Raw genomic sequence first — 17,332 nt, forward strand, 5'->3', positions numbered from 1 at the left:
TGTTAACTGTAATCTGAGATAAAGTGCATCAGACAAATTGGTTGCGCGACGCTACAACTCTGATTTGCAATTATTATATTTAAAACTATGCGTGACATGATTTTTAATCACTTTTATTCAATCAAACAAACAAAATACAGTAGAATCATCATTCAGGCGGGGGGGAAGTAGTTAGTCTACATTATAATATTTATTATGACCTAAGAAAACGCTTGCGTTTGTTGCGCTCCGGAATCGTTCGCGTGTGTTTGGTGTAACATCAAAAAATACGACGCTTGCATTGTGTTATGTTCGGTTTATATCGAGCTTTTGCTTCTCGTAGACAACGGTACATGTAACATGGGCGAGAGTTAATAATACATCCACATTTAATGATAACACAAATCAACATAATAACAAAAAAATAAAAGATTCATCCGTACTAACACAATGTGAATCATTCAAACGAACATTGACTGGCCGCCGTTGATAGAAAAAATATACAAAGAAAACTGTAAATACATATATGCGTAACTTGGATGACGATAAAAATACCTTGTAGATAGTTATAGCATTATAATATTTTTATAAATATAAATATTTTTTTATAATTCACCTAGCTAAGAGCCATTCGCAAAACCGTTCGAGTTTTTGACGGACTAACAACCAGCTACAATTAAAAATAATGTTTTTGTGGGCCAAGCAGATATTTAAAATTTGAACGGAATTGAGTAATTAAATAATTCGAAGAAATACGGGTTTCATACTACTTGTTGATACCGCTAATCCCAGATTATAAATAGAATTCAATGAAAAAAGGTTGTTTCCGTTGTAATGTCACTGATAATGACATATCAACTAAACTACTGGATTTGTTCAAGTATAATTAAGTAATTGCGCATGAGAGTGGAATACGCTGAATTTAAACTTAAGCGCAACTAATAATAACGTATGCGTTGACATTGAGATTTCAATCATTCATCACATCTAAAACATAATATGGGCCTATTGTGCCTTCGTTTAAATTTACACTCATTTATTTACTGACGCGTGCGCTACAGAACTACTTTGGTCCGTTTGAGAAAAACACGTTAAATGCTTCTGAGTATGATGCAAACCGACAGGCCGTATTAAATCGGCTACAAAAAAAACATAATTTATTGCACCATAACGCCTATTTGAGTAAAAAATGTAGATCGGCCAATAAAAACGAAATCAAAAACAAAGAGATCCTTATCCCTCAAAAGATAATTAAAAAACGCACAATAAAATTTTGATTGCGTTAAACAATTCGAACAATATCGCGTATCGAATGAACTTTTTTCGTGCGATCTGAAAATACGAATATAAAGAGTGTTTACGTAATTCGACTGGGACTCTGCCGTAGCTTGGCTCATCAAGCAAATAAAATGTACGTTGTTAGTCCATCATCATAAGTAGAATTTTCATTAGATTGTACAGTATGACTGATCAGCAATGATTAAGCAGCATATACCGACTGAAAAAAAGTGTACCATTAGATTTTGTTGATCATTATTTTATACTACTTTGTAAACAAAAACTGGAAATCAACGTACCTTGGAGATTTCCACGCCTGTCATTGTTTTGACCAGCTCTGGCACCTTGGAGACGATGGTGAAGACTTCCTGGGTCAGTTTGGCCGCACCGACATCACCGTTACCGCTCGACACCATCGTAATCTTCTTGGTCTGTGATAGCGGAGCTGCTACTTCGGCGGCCACCTGATTCCGCGAAAACCGAGAAGATTTAATATATTAAATATTACACAAATAAAATAATTTACGAATGTTAACACTGATATATTAAGCTGTTGCTAACCTTAGGCAACACGTCCAAAATCATCTCCATCATGGCGGCGTCCTTGTATTCTTTGAACGCTTCCGCTTTCTTAGCCATTTGTTCCGCCTCCGCCTTGGCCTTAGCTTCAATAGCAAAAGCCATCGCTTGTCCCTGTAGTCGAATGGCTTCCGCCTCGGCTTCTGCCTCCAATTGTACTTTCTTATTATTTGCCTCGGCGATCTTTTCCAGCCTGTACTTTTCCGCCTCGGCGGGTCTTCGCACCGTGGCTTCCAACTCGCGTTCACGACGTGCTATTTCCTGATCCTGTACGGCAATCTCCTGAGTCCGCTCCACTACCTTAATCTGCATCTGTTCCTCCTTAATGCGTTGTTTCGTTTTAGCTGCCTGCAGCTCATACGCCATCTCGGCCTCAGCGTTCTTCGTCTGCACCTCCACGTCGTAGGCAGCTTTCTTTAGTTCAAAATCGCGGCGAGCCTTGGCGATATCAGTGTCGTTGAGGAACACCGATGCCATGCGCTGCTCCTCGGCGATAGCTTCCTTAATAGTCGCGTCACAACGCGCTTCGGCTTCACCGATGCGCGCGTCACGTTTCACTTCGGCCGTACGTGCCATTCCCAAACTTTTCAGGTAACCCTAGAGATAATCATTAATGATCGTGAGTTCAGCAAGCGGTGCATGTCTATCTAATCCGACGATACGGAATCTTTCGATTCGTCTATTTATACATATCACTCGAAAGAGAGAAGAACTCAAACATTGTTCAACACAATATAAGAAGCAACTGTGCTGAGAGTCAACGACTACACCAAATCAAACGAAAAGAAAACTTTGAAATGCTTATGTTTACGGGCATGCCACGCACGTCACACACGACTACTGAAGCTTTCCTAGAGTTTTGTCGACATAAACATACCTTAGCACCCTTTTTACGTAGCAAATAAAATCATGACATTGTAGTAGAATATAAATATGTATAATAAGAATGTAAAATGCATCAAACGTTTCCGTCTAGCTAGTATTTAGTTATGTTCTAATCATTCTTCTCAACGGCATACCTCATTGACCATTATTTTTAAATATGAATTCCATGAGCGCATGAATCTCCTCTCAAAACTAAAACTTACCTCTTCGTCGCGGATATCCTTCAACGTGTATGAAACGACTGTAATTCCCATGTTGACTAGATCAGATGAGGCCACTTCGAAGACTTGTTTGCTGAACTTCTTGCGATCTTTGTAAATTTCCTCAACCGTCATCGAGCCCATTATAGCACGCTGGTGACCTTCTAGGGTCACAAGTGCAATGTGCTGGATCTCCGACTCTGTTTTGCCTAAGAATTGCTCGCAGGCCGCGAGGAGCATTTCTTCGTTTTGTCCTTGAATTTTTACCTAAAACCAATCCAAAGTATTATTATAAGAAATAAACTTTTCATTTTTAACAGTTTACGTGGCCGTATTCCATAATAACTGAATTTAGAAATTCCATAATAACTGAATTTAGAAAATAATTTTCGGTTAAGTTCACACTTTTTTATAATGAAACAAAGTTATCCTTTGTTTTAATTTTAAGTTTGCTTACTTGTGCAATTCCTGTAACTGAAATTGGAACACCTTGACTTGTATATACAGTTGGTGAATCCACCTGAAGGGTCATTGTGTTTAGTGACAATCTAAAAAATATACCAATGAATTAATCAAAGATAAATAATATATTTTATTAGTAAAATACCTTTGGATTCGTTGTATTGAAGGCCATATGAATGCTCGTCCACCAGGTACTAAATGTGGTTTCGTGTAGCAACATCCTGTGTGGCATTAAGTGTAATATTAGTTAAAATTATTATGTTGAGAATTATTATGCTATTTTTGATCAAGTGGATAAATATTCGTCCCTAAAGTTCGTTCATTGATTTTTATTCGATGACTTAGTCCGTGTAAATAACAACAAAGTAACAAAGAAAAATTACAATCAATAGTTCTATAAATAGTTTTGTTGTTATTCAAGTTTACACAATACATACGTCACAACTATAATGTACCATTATGAACCTGACGAGGCCATTTTTATTTATCAAATTGTTCGAATCGCAACAAATACGAAATTGTTCAACTTGAAAATGTGTTTTATACTTACTTTTCCAGCTTATTTCTGTTAATTCCTAAATAATATATGCTAATATAAAAATCAATAAACGAATAATCCATGATATTTTAGATCATGAATCTTTGGATACAAATAAATTGCAAAAATACTCATAACTAAATTAACGCTGTTGCTTCCAGGTATATTTTAAACTCCACGTGTTACTATAGGCAACCGCGGATCGTTTACAACCGCACTGAAGGTTGCATACGTAGCGCGGCAATAATGTTATTACCTTGACGACGTTGTTTACGCTTCTTGTTAACACGCAGAAAAGAAAAGACCCTTACCTGAAATGACCAGCGCCTCGTTCGGGCCACACGTGACAAATCCCCAAGTCATCCTCTTGCGTATTGCGTCTGCAGCAGGTGAATTCGCGTTCTAATTAAGCACTTTTTCGGCAGACGCCGACTGACAAGCACACTCCGCAACTACACCGATGCCACTACGCAACTACGGATCGGATCCTCCAATGAGAGACGAATATACGTGCCGGCGAGCCCATATTCGTCACGCGCGCTTCGGCAGTGCTTCGGGACTCTTGCAACACTGCAAGCAAGAGAAAGACAAACGCATTGAATAAATTGCAAGCGATTGCGCCTGCTCCGCTGGCAACCGACGCACCAGCGCCATGAAAGCTGAAACCATGAAACCCACTTCTGTCTGTTCCACTAATCGATAGGCTAAATGGCCGAGGCGCCAGCTTTACTGTTTACAGCACGGTTTACAGTGTTTACAGACGCTGCGTGGAATTGGCATACACAATACGCAAGAAACATACACGAATAGACATCGAGCGACGAGTATGCCTTGGGGGACCAAGTTGATTAAACGACAAACAATTCCAGACGAACATTAAAGAGGCGAAAGGTCTGCCGCTGAAAACAAGTGAAGTTTTTTCAGAGTTGTTAGATCATCATGACTGAAACTAGTGTTTCATTAGGTATATCCTGAATTAATTAATGGAATTTCACGTTTTTTGTACAAATTAGTCTCGGTAACTGAAAGTTTTTACTATATTTGCGTCCATAAAATTATATTTTATGTACTTAAGTAGTTTTTTGGGGTTTATTTGTCCATTATTTTGTTATGTTTACTTTTTTAGTTTTTGCCTGGAAGTTGACCTTGAAAATTCCTGTTTAGCCTCCAATTCGGATTCGGAGCGCATCGCGTGAATACAAAAATCGAGCAAATCACATGAACATCACTCGCTAATGAGACGACGGTAACAATAACAATATTAATTAAGCAACTCACAATCAATTCCGATATGATTTGAGATACTCGCTATAATTTATTATTATGTCTCGAGTTGACACTGGCCTGTATCTGCTGCATTGCTATATACCTACGTTGTCTTCGTACTGATACAGAGACAATTTAACAATTATATTCATAATGATTACCATGCATTGTAAGATTGGTTTTTCATATACAGCTTGTTTCATTATTTTATTGATATTCTGAATATTAATGTTTATTATTGTGGATTAATTCAATTTAATTTAAAACTATTTATTTTGATATTATTTTCAATATTATTAATGTTTATTTTGTTGAATGCATATAAAAACATGCGTATTATTTATTATTGTGATTGGGTTATGTAGGTAGGTATACATTGAGTTGATGCAAGCCAATCTGCAAGGATGAGATAGCGAAAAGCAAATCGAGTCGTCTTGCACCAAAGAGGTGAGTTTTTTTGTTGATTAATCTTGGCAATTGTTGCGATGTTGCGAAGGGCACACGAAGGTATGATCGTATGATGCCTTTGCGAGATTGAAGCTCACATTCTGTACTTCAAGCTTACTGAATAGCTTCAAGTTTCTTTTTTTGACTTAACCTAGACTGGCTGCTCTTGGAGGAAAAGATTGCCTGTGTATTGTAGGTTATTGATCAAATTGCATATTATACACGTATATAATACAATTCTTTATCATCGACCACAGAATGGTTTGGTTCCTGTGTAGCCACTAGACAGTCAGGAGCTATTAACGATGTGTAATGTCCCATGAACGACGTAGCAGCTTTTTAAATCCTGTTTAAGGGCATAATGTAGTCTACACACCGTCAAATAGGTTATTATGCACGAATTGAATACTGTACTTTATTACCTTCTACGCATAGTACCTAATATCAATTTATAGAAGAAAAATCATAAAATATGGAAAAATAAAAAATGGGAATGAAAATATTACTCACACTGTTGCAGTCTTTGGCCGAGAATTAAGGATTAGTCAAGGATCAATCGTTATTCAAAATTCAATTTAAATAATAATATGTATCGCAATATAATTAAGTTATTTTTGAATTTAATTTTTTCAGGCTCTAGATGAAATTTATTACGCCGCAAGTACATCGACATTCATCCCATTGTGCAATTAAAACGTATGCAAATTAAAGATATTAAATACTTTAATACATTTTCGGATTATCTCACAATTTATTACAAATCTTCCAATAAATTATATGCACAGTGTATTGTACAATCATGCATCCATGTTTGGAAAATTTTGCAAGAAGCATTTAAATCTTCCAATATAAAATGAAACGTATTGGTAGATTAAACGTAAACTTTGCAAGCTATTAATTCATTATGTGCCATTTTTTATGAAATAAAACAGTTTCATGAGTTCTTAAAATTCCACAGCGAGGCAAGTTGAACATCGATAAAGTTGACTATTTTGTGAGTAAATTTAAATTTTAAACAGAAAAAACTAAACAATTTACGAATGTTTCGTGATTTCATGTTTATTCGATAAAACAAAGCTGAAATAACAGTGTAGCGTTTCAATTTTTGCTTTGCAGTGTTTAATGGTTCAATAGCCAGCCAATTCTAACCAGTAAAAATACTGCAAACAATTGCAATGCGAAAAGAATACAGAATATGTGCGCTTAGAAGGCAACGAGATGGAATCATTGTGTAATTGATGAACCGAGTGATTTGCATATTCTCAGCTGCACATTCACAACGCGCGGTAATGTATAATAAAAGAAACAAAACGAAGCAGATATAATAAAATCATAATCGAGCCGCGGATGTGCCGCGCATAATTGAAATTGAAGCGGCCCGTTGAAGTTGAAGTTAAGCATCTGCGGTTGAGCTTTTAATTTCAAATTCATACCTGCCGAGTGATTCAGCATTCAAATGGCAATCTTTCGGTTGTGTGTAATGACAATGAAACGCAATTGAATGAATTGAATTTGTTTCACACTTTTATTTTTTACATTATTCCGTTTCGTTTTTATTCATATTTTGTTGTAATAGCATTTCACATCTTTTAAACTCTTCGAACTTTTTATTCACTTCCCGTACGTTGAGTTTTTAAGTATCATAATTAAATAATGCAGTAAGGCGTAATTTCGGCGCACTAACTTTCAATTATTTAAATTTTAGACGTTCATTGAACCATTCAATTGTATTTTAATATTTTTTAATATTCAATTTGCTTGCGAACTGCGCACATTTACATTTACAGTTTCAATTTTATTTTTTTCTGCTTGGATAATTATTTATATTACACATTTTTATAGGCTTTCACTGAAAATTCTTTTCATTTCAGTAATAAATTTATTTTTCAATTAATTGGAAAAACTATGCAAATAAAAATTAACTGCTCTAGTTACTCTTTAATCGTCTGAGTAAACTGATTCTTGTTTAAATTTATGACGGTATGAAGCTCTATGAAACGAAAACGATGCGATAAATATGCAAACGCGTATGGAATATTCAACGAATAACACATGCTATTCAAATTAATTAATTATTGTTTATCTTTTACTTTTCTTTGTCGGCTATCATAGCTCGGTTTTAATTTTCTGCATAACATGTTTATTCGAGCGAATTGATTTGCTGGAAATGCCTCAACGATTAGAAACTAGTCTTTTATATATAATATTTAAATATCTTGCTTATTTATTTTTATTTATTATTTAATTAATTTTAAGATAATGAGTCTGAAATTCACCAGAATATCAATTTTAATATATGATTCAGTGTTTAATTCGATTTGAACTAAAATAAAAAGGATTGTGTTATTGTTGATATATGCATTACTAAACTTTAATTTAAGTGCATGATATCATAATTATAATATCAAATGTGTGATTAATACGGTTATCAAACTATTTTGTTCCAACGTCAATGAGCAATGAGCAAATTCCTGTCTGTTAAATTTATGATTGTTAATTAGTATGCACAAGGCATGTGTTTGAAACATTACTTCTTGATTTTAACATTATATCTATTATATAAAAATGAATCACAAGATCTGTTGGTAAGCGGATAACTCAAGAACGCCTAGACCAATTTGGCCAATTCCTTTTTAAAATGTTCGTTAAAATCCAAGGATGGTTTTTACGGCGAGAAAAATTCGAATAATTGCCGGGGAAACCATAAAGACAACTCTTTTCTAAAAGATAAAAGTTGGCATTGAAATTCAATCATAATTATAGTTAAATAGTTGAATCTGAGATGGCGTGCTGAAGTGCATTATTAGCAATTCTTTATATAATTAATTTCTTTAAAATAAAATTGCGAATTTTATTGATAGAATTGACACATACTATGCCTAGAACAAGAGAGTAAAAACGAATTACATTTTTATTCAACAATACCGGGACGAAGTCGCGGACAAAAGCTAGTAGTATGTAGGTATATAAGTATGCACAAAAAAATTCAAAAAAATGGTTTTTTTTTTCAAATTTTCGCATATTATTATCACCAATAATGTTTTTCTGAATTTTTGATTGCCGTTGACACAAAGACAATGCAAGAAATATATAAAGTTAAGAAACAGCTTGTCCACACTCTGTTTAACACCAGAAAAAAATGCAAAAATCAAGTCAAATCTTATTTCTTTATTATTTGACAAAATAACGATTGCAATTTGTTGTGATGTGTAGAATCGTTTAAAATGAATAGTGCAGTATGAAATAAACTATTGCGAAGAGTATTAAATCAGAATCTTTCTCGAATAACATCTCATTTTTGTAAACATTCACGAATCGCTTGCAGGCAAATGAAGCGAACGAAGTTTTTCAAGAACATACGTTGAAATCCAGCGTAAATACCCCTATGACAGATAAATACACTTCAAAGAGTCAAAAGAGGAGGCCGAAGTTGTGCATCAAACAAACATGTTCTGCAAATGTTAGTGGAACGAAAAGAACGCACGGCAAAACCGGCGCGGCGTGGTATGGAAAAGAAACAAAATTAACTTGAAATTGCAGGCGTTATTCGGCCAGCCGAGCCACTCGGACACAAGATGGTTGCTGTGCAAGCAATATTAGAAATGTTCATCGCTGGCAGCAATTTATGCCCGAATTACTTGGCCCATTCAATTATTTCACTTATTCTCAACTATGCACGCGGCCGACTAGTTAACAAATTATTATTTTGTGCGCAAAGGCGTTAACTGGCCGTTTGGAAGACGCAATTGGGTTTTTGCAATTTCCATTGCGGGCAGTAATTGCATCTCGACGAGTGGAAATGTGCATCAAATTTATCGTTATTAGCATGTTGATGGCACCGCTTAGCTGGGGTATTTGCACATATGCAGTAAATACCAATTGGCTATTTGAAATCGGACGAATTTATTTATTGCTGGATTATGGAAAACAGTATGCTGCAAATTTACTTTGTAAGCATGTTTAGTACACAAACTGTCAGTGGTCATATTTGGACGCGTGCGTTGTTTGAAATTTTTGAATATTTAAAAATGATAATTTGGAAAGTTTATTTAGTTTGATTGAAATAATAATTGCATACATTTCATAAGTACCTATACGGCATTTGGCGCGAATGCTAGAAAACATATACATATATTATGTACACATTCAGTGCATGAACGAATTAACATTCTACGCTGGCTAAATTGTTGAAATAGTTGTAGCTGCGTGTGGAATATCGGATTTTAAAATGAGCTTAAATGTCGGCAAAAACGCAATAACGAAAGTGAAAGACAAACGTTTATTTTCGAATTCATTACGGATTTACATTAATGTAATATTTGTAAGTGAATTACATACTTCTGTCGATGTTCGAAAGATATTATTAAAACAAAAATTGAAATTTCGTGATTATTGAATTGAAATACATTCTTATTAGATGTAATTTCATCATTCAAAATCATTAGTAATAGGTTGTAAATGAAGATGTAAATTTGGTTGCCTAATTTTTCACATGGAAAGCAAAAACTTGGAAAGCAAGAATTGGAATAAAGTTAGAATAAACTCATAGTTTTCACACTTTACATGCTATTTACTGTAAATTTGCATTATACAAATAATAATTAAAATAATATTAATTAATTATATCTTTAAATTTTTGTTTTTAACAATTTTTCTTATTTATTAGACTAAAATACGAAAATATCCGTTTTTCTTTTTCACGAAAATATAACTGTTCACCATGCTTCTCTTTAAATCACAACAGAAAGCTGAATAAGAACCGCGTCCGGAAAAACGGATCGATAATGGCCTAGATTCCCAGTTGCGCCCTGACCTACACCACCGGCGGCGGCGAGCCGCCAACGTTGCGCACTGTTCATTGTTACTGCGGAATACGAGCGGCGCAGAAAATTGTTTTCCTGCATCTATAGATTAAAACTTCACTCAAGACACAAGATGTTAATTAATTATTTTCGAAGCAAAACTTTAAGACCATAGATAAAATAAATAAAAATGTATTTTCTTCGTTGTACATACACATTACGAGTACATAGATAAATTTTAATGATTTTGAACTTTAACCTTATCTAGATCAACATTAACTTTATGCTAATGGCTGTTAAATATATAATGGAAATACAGCCCTTGTTTCCACGAATGTTATGAATAAAATTCATTCATAATAAAATAATATTTACTCAACAAACATTGCGAAATAAAAAGGTTGTAAATGTTTAGTAAATAATGCGTATCCCAAAAGTCGAATGACCTTAACCGATTCCCAATTGACTACTCCTATATGAGGATATCACGAAGCTCGTCAACTTCAGAACATCATGAATATTTCAGTCCCATTTAAACTTGCACCTCGCTTCGCCCAAGCGCTCCCGGAATGGAAAATAATTAATGTTTTTCGTTACCAATGACTGGAAAGAGTCGGGTTGAAGCGGCGCTAATTTATGAATTTTCCCACCGGCATCTTGCCAGACGCCAACGCAGCCAACCGTTAGGAAGTCAAGGGTACGACTTCCTAACGGAAAATACTCCTGACAACCTGACACGATATGGCCAGTATCCCATTCGCACCAAAACCGTGGGAGCTGACGGGCGGCTGAGTGTAGGCTGCGTGTATGTAGGTTGGTTGGTGGTGGTCCAGGATCGATAGTGGCGCAGAGCAGCGCCGCGAACGCACGCATTCTATATACCTACGCCACCCCCGCGGCGTATGCGCCAGCCGCCGCACATTAACACGTTGCCGTGTCCTTTCAACCACCCCGCCATCACATGCCTAAACAAGCCACGTGAAAACCTGTTCAAAATTCAGTTATTCAGTTATTCAATTTGGGTATTTTGAATTAATAAATCTGGGGATTTAAATTTCCGAAAAATATCAAAAATATGAAATGTTAAATGATAAAAATTGTTAATTATGCTAATTATTTCACATGCTAATTTATTTAGAAGAGAATAATTAAGAGCATGTAAAGATTTAATTGATTAAGAAAAGATCTTACAGGTAAATTGAATTTAATTATGAGAAATTGCCGTGATGATTAAAATTAATGTCTTGGAAAATGCGCTTGATTAATAAGTTAATTTTAAGGAAAAGTGAGGATAATCATGCTTAAACATGAAATAAATTGATTTAAAAATTAAATTTTACAATTTGCACAGATGTTGATGTGTATTGTCTTGCTGACAAGTTTGAATAAGACTTTGATAAGACTTTTCTCTTAGATTTTACGATATCCCCACACAAATTACCATTTCGCCGCAATCACATCCACAGTGCGCTTGCCGCTGCCGTTCGCTGCCGCTCCACAGTCGGGCGCGAATCTTCGTTCGGTCGCGCCGTGCCGCGACTCCCAGTCAGTGTTCGTCCGCACACGCCTCGCTCAAGCCGCTCAATTCGAATCGGGCCGTCGTCTCGGCCGGCGCAACGCGGCGCTACTTGGCTCTCGGCTGCTTCTTCCTTCGATCAAATGTAGTACGCACTAAATCAAACGCTCAAACGCATTAAACCCGATCGCACAAGACGACGTTCGCCAGCCACCTGCATCCACCAAGCGTGCGCGCGCGCGCGCTCGCGCCCCCGGTGCATCTTCATGGCATTGCGCGTCCTGCCTGCCACTACACAAACGGCGCGCGGCGTGAATTCGAGTGCTCGTCCGTAATTATCGCACCTGTGTCCGGTCGCATTTACGTTTTGCACCGAAGAAGAACATTTTTACCCGCGCGCGCTCAACGATCGATTGCGCGCATGGATTAAAATACGTTTTTTTATTTTTATCTCACTGATATTGCTACAATGTGCATTTAGTGAAGTGTGGAGGAAAGTGCGCGTATTGTGTTTTAGTTTGCATATCAATCTGGACCAATTTTCATCAAACAGTTACGTAAAGTTTCAGTGCCAAAAACATTGTTTTCGCTGATTGCACAAGAGTTTTCCATTTACACGTTTTTTGGGACGTCGTACTCTACGTGCGATGTTCGTATTTTCGATTGACAAGTCTTCGTAATAAAAGGTAAATATTTATTTCAAATGAGTTTTTATGCAACAAAACAAAACAAACAAAAAAAGGAGTTTTATCATTTTTCCAATTAAATTTAATTAAATTCGTGAGTACTTAGTCATTACCACAGCCACGAAACAGTATATGACATGTAAAATGTGAAAACTTTGAGTTTATCACAAGTTTATTCCAAATCTTGCTTTTCAAGTTCTTACTTTCCACGTGAACAAAATTAGGCAACCAAATTTACATATTAACCTATGCGAATGATGAAATTACATCTAATAACGATTTATCCGTTAATATTAAAATGATTGCACCGATATGTGCAATAGATTTTCTCAGTAAACCTCCACTAGACATATTTCTGATGGCAGGGATCTGTAGAAGATTAAACCCGGCCAGAATATGAATAAGCGCGTTGAAAGGGAAGCCTTGTGAATGGATGTCTTTTGCAAAGTCCATAAAGTGCCGGATTTACATATGAATGAAGCAGACTGACCACTGGGTATCTGGGTAACGTTTAATACCGCACAGACGTTTCACCTGCCATGCAAATTTACTGCACGCCGATCATAAAACGCTAAACAATTTATCAGAAATGAATGATTAATGCATTCATGAGTAATCAGCAGATGATTGTATGTTGATAGTGAACGTTTGCTAATCAAACTTTCGCATATTAATTTCACTGCAGCCATGCAGTCATTATTTGTTTGAATTATTTATACTTAACCACATGACATCTTGTCGTTCATAGTGGAATGAAACACTGACTTACATTTACAGTCGGACAAGGTCAGTACCAGTACGGTCAATGCGTTTGCAGGTTCAATATTTAATATGCATCAATGTCTCGATATTATCTAGATATTGACCGTGTGGATATATTTTGCATGCAGAATAAATCATTTGTTATTCTGTTCGTGTTATTCATATTTTTTTCGCTGAAAAATATGTAATATCAAAATGAGTTGTGCGTGATGGACGGCGTGTTGCAACGCGATGCACACAAACAACGTCTGGCCGAAGAAGTACGGAGGAAGTGCTGTCAGGAAACCAGTAATTATGTAACCCTACAACAGGTTTCCAGAAAGACACCCTTGAACCGCTGTGTAAGACTTTGGATCATTTGTACTGCTCTGTTTCGTTTTTCTTTTTGAACTTCTTCTTCTTTTGGAGAGGCTTTTAACTGCTTGGGCGTATTGAAACAAAACAAGGTGGTTTTAATTTTATTTTAATAAGGTTAGCAACGGTATTTTAACGGTCAAAATTCTTTGTTTCTGAAATTTTAGGAAGAAAGACGTTTGTAGCCGAAAGATTGTTTTCAAAAACAAAAAAAAAAATGAATCAATAAATTTTATTCAATATTTAAAACTGATTAGTTTTGAACCAGTCTTTGAAAATCACTCAGTATTTTCCTAAATATTTCAGTTTTGTTGAAAATATATTCAACAACACACAATTAAATCAAAAGCAAATTTCAAAGTTTTCCTTGGTTTTAGAAATGAACCCATTCCCGAGAAACAAAAAAATAAAAGTGCTTGACTTTGAACTGATTCATTTTAGCCAACTGTATCAAAAAATAACTAAATTATTATTGATAATTTCTATATTTCTTTATTTCTTTATAGACTGGTTAAATTTTATATTGTTCTTATTTCACTTTTACCATGTGCATATTCAGTTTGTTTTGCATTGAAAAATAAAATAAATAAAAGTAATTTAAACATTTAACGTTAAACAATAAAATTGTTGATTACACATTGCCTTACAACAATTGCACTTGAGTAACAATCAAGTATAGAAAAAAAAAAGGTTTCAGCATTTCTGTAATTAACAAGCTATTGTTAATCACTGCATTATACGACTTGTAAGTTTTTTTTTTCTGTTTACGCAAGATTAAACCCACCACTAAAACCTCAAATTACTTTTGAAACTAATAACTCTTCATTCGCAATGCATAATAAATAGTAAATCTAATACCTACTCTGCACGAAAGTGTAATCGAATGTGCATTCAGCTCGTCACGAATCGTTTGATGCGGTTGCAATTTCACCAATAATCGTCCTGCACGTGGGCTTTGAATTAGATTAGAATTTAATTTTCGTCTCGATGTGTTTGTTTGTTTGCAATCGCAGTTGGTGTTTTCAATATCACGGTCATTAAATTCGTTGATTTAATGTCATGTTTTTCATGTCGGATGTAATGTACCTTGGATAACTCATGTTGTAATTAAAGTTTGCCAGAGTTTATTTATTTATTTCAATGAGAGTAGCAACAATGTGGTGAGTTTTCCACATGAAAGTTTTACTTTGTGAATTGATTAGCTGTGGAGTATATGTTGTATTCAGTGAACAGGAAAAGCGAAATGATATTACGAATATAAGGTGACAACTTTTGCCGCTTGAGAGGTGATTGAATGAGATTAATTTTGCACGCATTACACACAGAATTTTTGCTCATTTGTTGTTAAAGTTTCAGTTATGGAAGTTTTACTAATAGATGGCGCACCAAAGCGGCTATTACGCCATTCGAGTTTTTCTTATTTTGTCTTTTATCCTTTAAATGCTAGTCGTATTTTATAGGTTTAATGAAACCTAGTTGAAAACTATTTTATTTTTTATATTCAAAAATAATTTTGGATCAAATTTTATCAAAAATACCTGCTATCGATTGTTTCCAATTAAACTGGATCTGTATCCTTGGGAAATTAATTCACCATCACCATATAATCACCATATAATCGTTTTTCCGGTGGCAGGGCAAACCGCGCTCCAAAAATGTGTGAAAAATAATAAAACAAAATTTTTGCGCTTAAATTACGACAGAAAATTTAAAAGAAAACATAAATCTACTTTTGCACTCATAACAATCTTTGATTTCAGTGTAAAAATAAACACAACAAGGTCACGTTAAAAATATATTCACCCTTTCATCTTTCCACTTTGAAAAAAATCAATTTCTATTAGTTATGCTTCAGTTTATTATTTCATACATGTGTATTTACGTAAACGATTTGTTTATGGTTTTTGTGCGGCGATTTATAACGTTCCTAAAGCTGAGATAAAACGATGAAAGCCAAAAATACGCCTGATTAGAATTTATACCGCTGTAAACGGCGTTTACCTAGAGACCCAATTCATCACCTGTAACGATTTTCCATCGGAACCACTGCTCACCGACCGACTCGCTGCTGCGCTGCTTTTCACATTATCCATACAATTCCATACAATTCGACGCCGCTGCTGCAGCTTCACTATTATGCTAGATATTACCATTCACATACGAGCAGCATGCGTGATTCAAGCTCATAACTTACGGCTGTGTGCTGTTCAAACGTGTTTTCCCATCGATTAAATAATGAATAGGTACGTAACGATATGGGATAAAAATATTACGTACGTTGGTGCTAAATAAAGAAAAGTTCGTGGAGAATTTACGATAAATGCAAATTAATATCGATGAATGGCCACATGTTTAATACCTTTTTGATTACTATTACTATATCATATGTTATCATTGCATGAAATAAATTAGGTTTTTTTTATATAAAAAGACATAAAATATGTTTCAAATTTAGATCACCTGTTGAAACATTGCTGGAGGCGAACGTTCCTGCCAGGAGGTCTAAAAAGAACTTGGAAATGTACAGAAACCTAAATTAAAATATGATTAAGATATATTTTTAGGTTTAATTACATTTTAATGATCGTAAATCAAATATTTGCGTTTTTACAACTTTTGATTCAAAAGGTAGTGTTTAATAAAAATGTAATTCGTCTTTACCCTCTTGTTCTAGACATGTGTCCATTCTATCAATAAGATTCGCAATTTTATTTTAAAGAAATTAATTATATAAAGAATTGCTAGGATTCATTCATCTCGGATTCAACTATTTAACTATAACTATGATTGAATTTCAATGCCAACTTTTATCCTATAGAAAAGGACTGTCTTTAGGGTTTTCCCTGCAATTATTCAAATTTTTCTCGCCGTAAAAACCATCCTTGGACTTTAACGAACATGTTAAAAAAATAATTGGCCAAATTGGTTCAGGCATTGTTGAGTTATGCGCTTACCAACAGATTTTCGATTCATTTTTATATGTATGATATAAATATTTCTGCATTAATATACTTAAGTTTCATCGTATTAAATAGCATCGCAATTTTTATGTACGATTTCCTGTGCCCTGCACTTGTAGGTATGCCCTCTCGGTACACGTCCCATCGACTACTCACTCTTGTGTCGCGCCGGCTCTCGTTTGATCGGCGTCTCCCATGTTTCGTCTGAAGTTTTATTATGTATTCGATGCGCGTAATTGTGCGATCTCAAGTGCGACTCTTCGTCCTTTTGCCTCTTCTTGCATCCACGTCCACATACGATGCATAAAAAATGTTTATATTCCGACTCCGTCGTTACTACTTCATTACGAAGCACTTTTGCCGGCAATAAATGCCAGTTTTATTGGAGTACTCTTTCGAAAGCCAGCAAAAGGCGTCGTACGTTTACGCAACGTTTATGCCAAAGATTAAATTGTGACACCGTGTGCGCATCCGCCCTCTTGACAATGAAATATCGCATTAAAAATGAACAAAAATTCCATTTCACATGCCGGGTATGAGTTATCATAGTCTCGATCAATTTATGTATTTGTGTTTTTATGTCTGTGGGTGACGCTGCGACTTGGCGATGACAATTAG

The 17,332-nt window shown here is 35.2% G+C and overlaps 2 protein-coding genes across 3 annotated transcripts in view; one reads left to right on the top strand and one right to left on the bottom strand.

The window, feature by feature from the left end:
- Positions 1 to 97: 97 nt before the first annotated feature.
- On the bottom strand, positions 98 to 4,419 carry Flo1 (flotillin-1). Its single transcript, XM_065304135.1, has 7 exons — positions 4,233 to 4,419; positions 3,529 to 3,604; positions 3,379 to 3,469; positions 2,925 to 3,188; positions 1,819 to 2,433; positions 1,557 to 1,721; positions 98 to 1,477 (listed from the first exon to the last, which is right to left on the bottom strand). Exons 1-7 carry the CDS (start codon positions 4,282 to 4,284, stop codon positions 1,460 to 1,462), a joined length of 1,281 nt encoding a protein of 426 aa, XP_065160207.1. The 5' UTR covers positions 4,285 to 4,419; the 3' UTR covers positions 98 to 1,459.
- A 7,531-nt stretch (positions 4,420 to 11,950) lies between these two features.
- LOC135793302 (formin-J-like) overlaps positions 11,951 to 17,332 on the top strand; it is a 38,465-nt gene continuing 33,083 nt past the window's right edge. The window contains exon 1 of one of the 2 annotated variants that reach the window (XR_010548598.1): positions 11,951 to 12,638. The gene's annotated coding sequence lies outside the window, so the exon portion shown is untranslated. The remainder of the gene's footprint in view (positions 12,639 to 17,332) is intronic. The other variant, XM_065304203.1, reaches the window with a different exon arrangement.

The sequence above is a fragment of the Atheta coriaria genome, unplaced genomic scaffold, assembly GCF_025399875.1.
Source record: "Atheta coriaria isolate IRGN ID8LTWV9N9 unplaced genomic scaffold, Caltech_Dcor_3.1 hic_scaffold_6_pilon, whole genome shotgun sequence".
Classification (NCBI taxonomy): domain Eukaryota; kingdom Metazoa; phylum Arthropoda; class Insecta; order Coleoptera; family Staphylinidae; genus Dalotia; species Dalotia coriaria.

Bases quoted from the DNA above. Each gene is read 5' to 3' on its own strand.
- Flo1 (XM_065304135.1), bottom strand. From the start codon at position 4,284: ATGACTTGGGGATTTGTCACGTGTGGCCCGAACGAGGCGCTGGTCATT. The intron at 3,470-3,528 runs GTATTTTACTAA...TATATTTTTTAG, and splicing joins TCAATACAACGAATCCAAAG to ATTGTCACTAAACACAATGA. The intron at 2,434-2,924 runs GTAAGTTTTAGT...GATTATCTCTAG, and splicing joins AGGATATCCGCGACGAAGAG to GGTTACCTGAAAAGTTTGGG.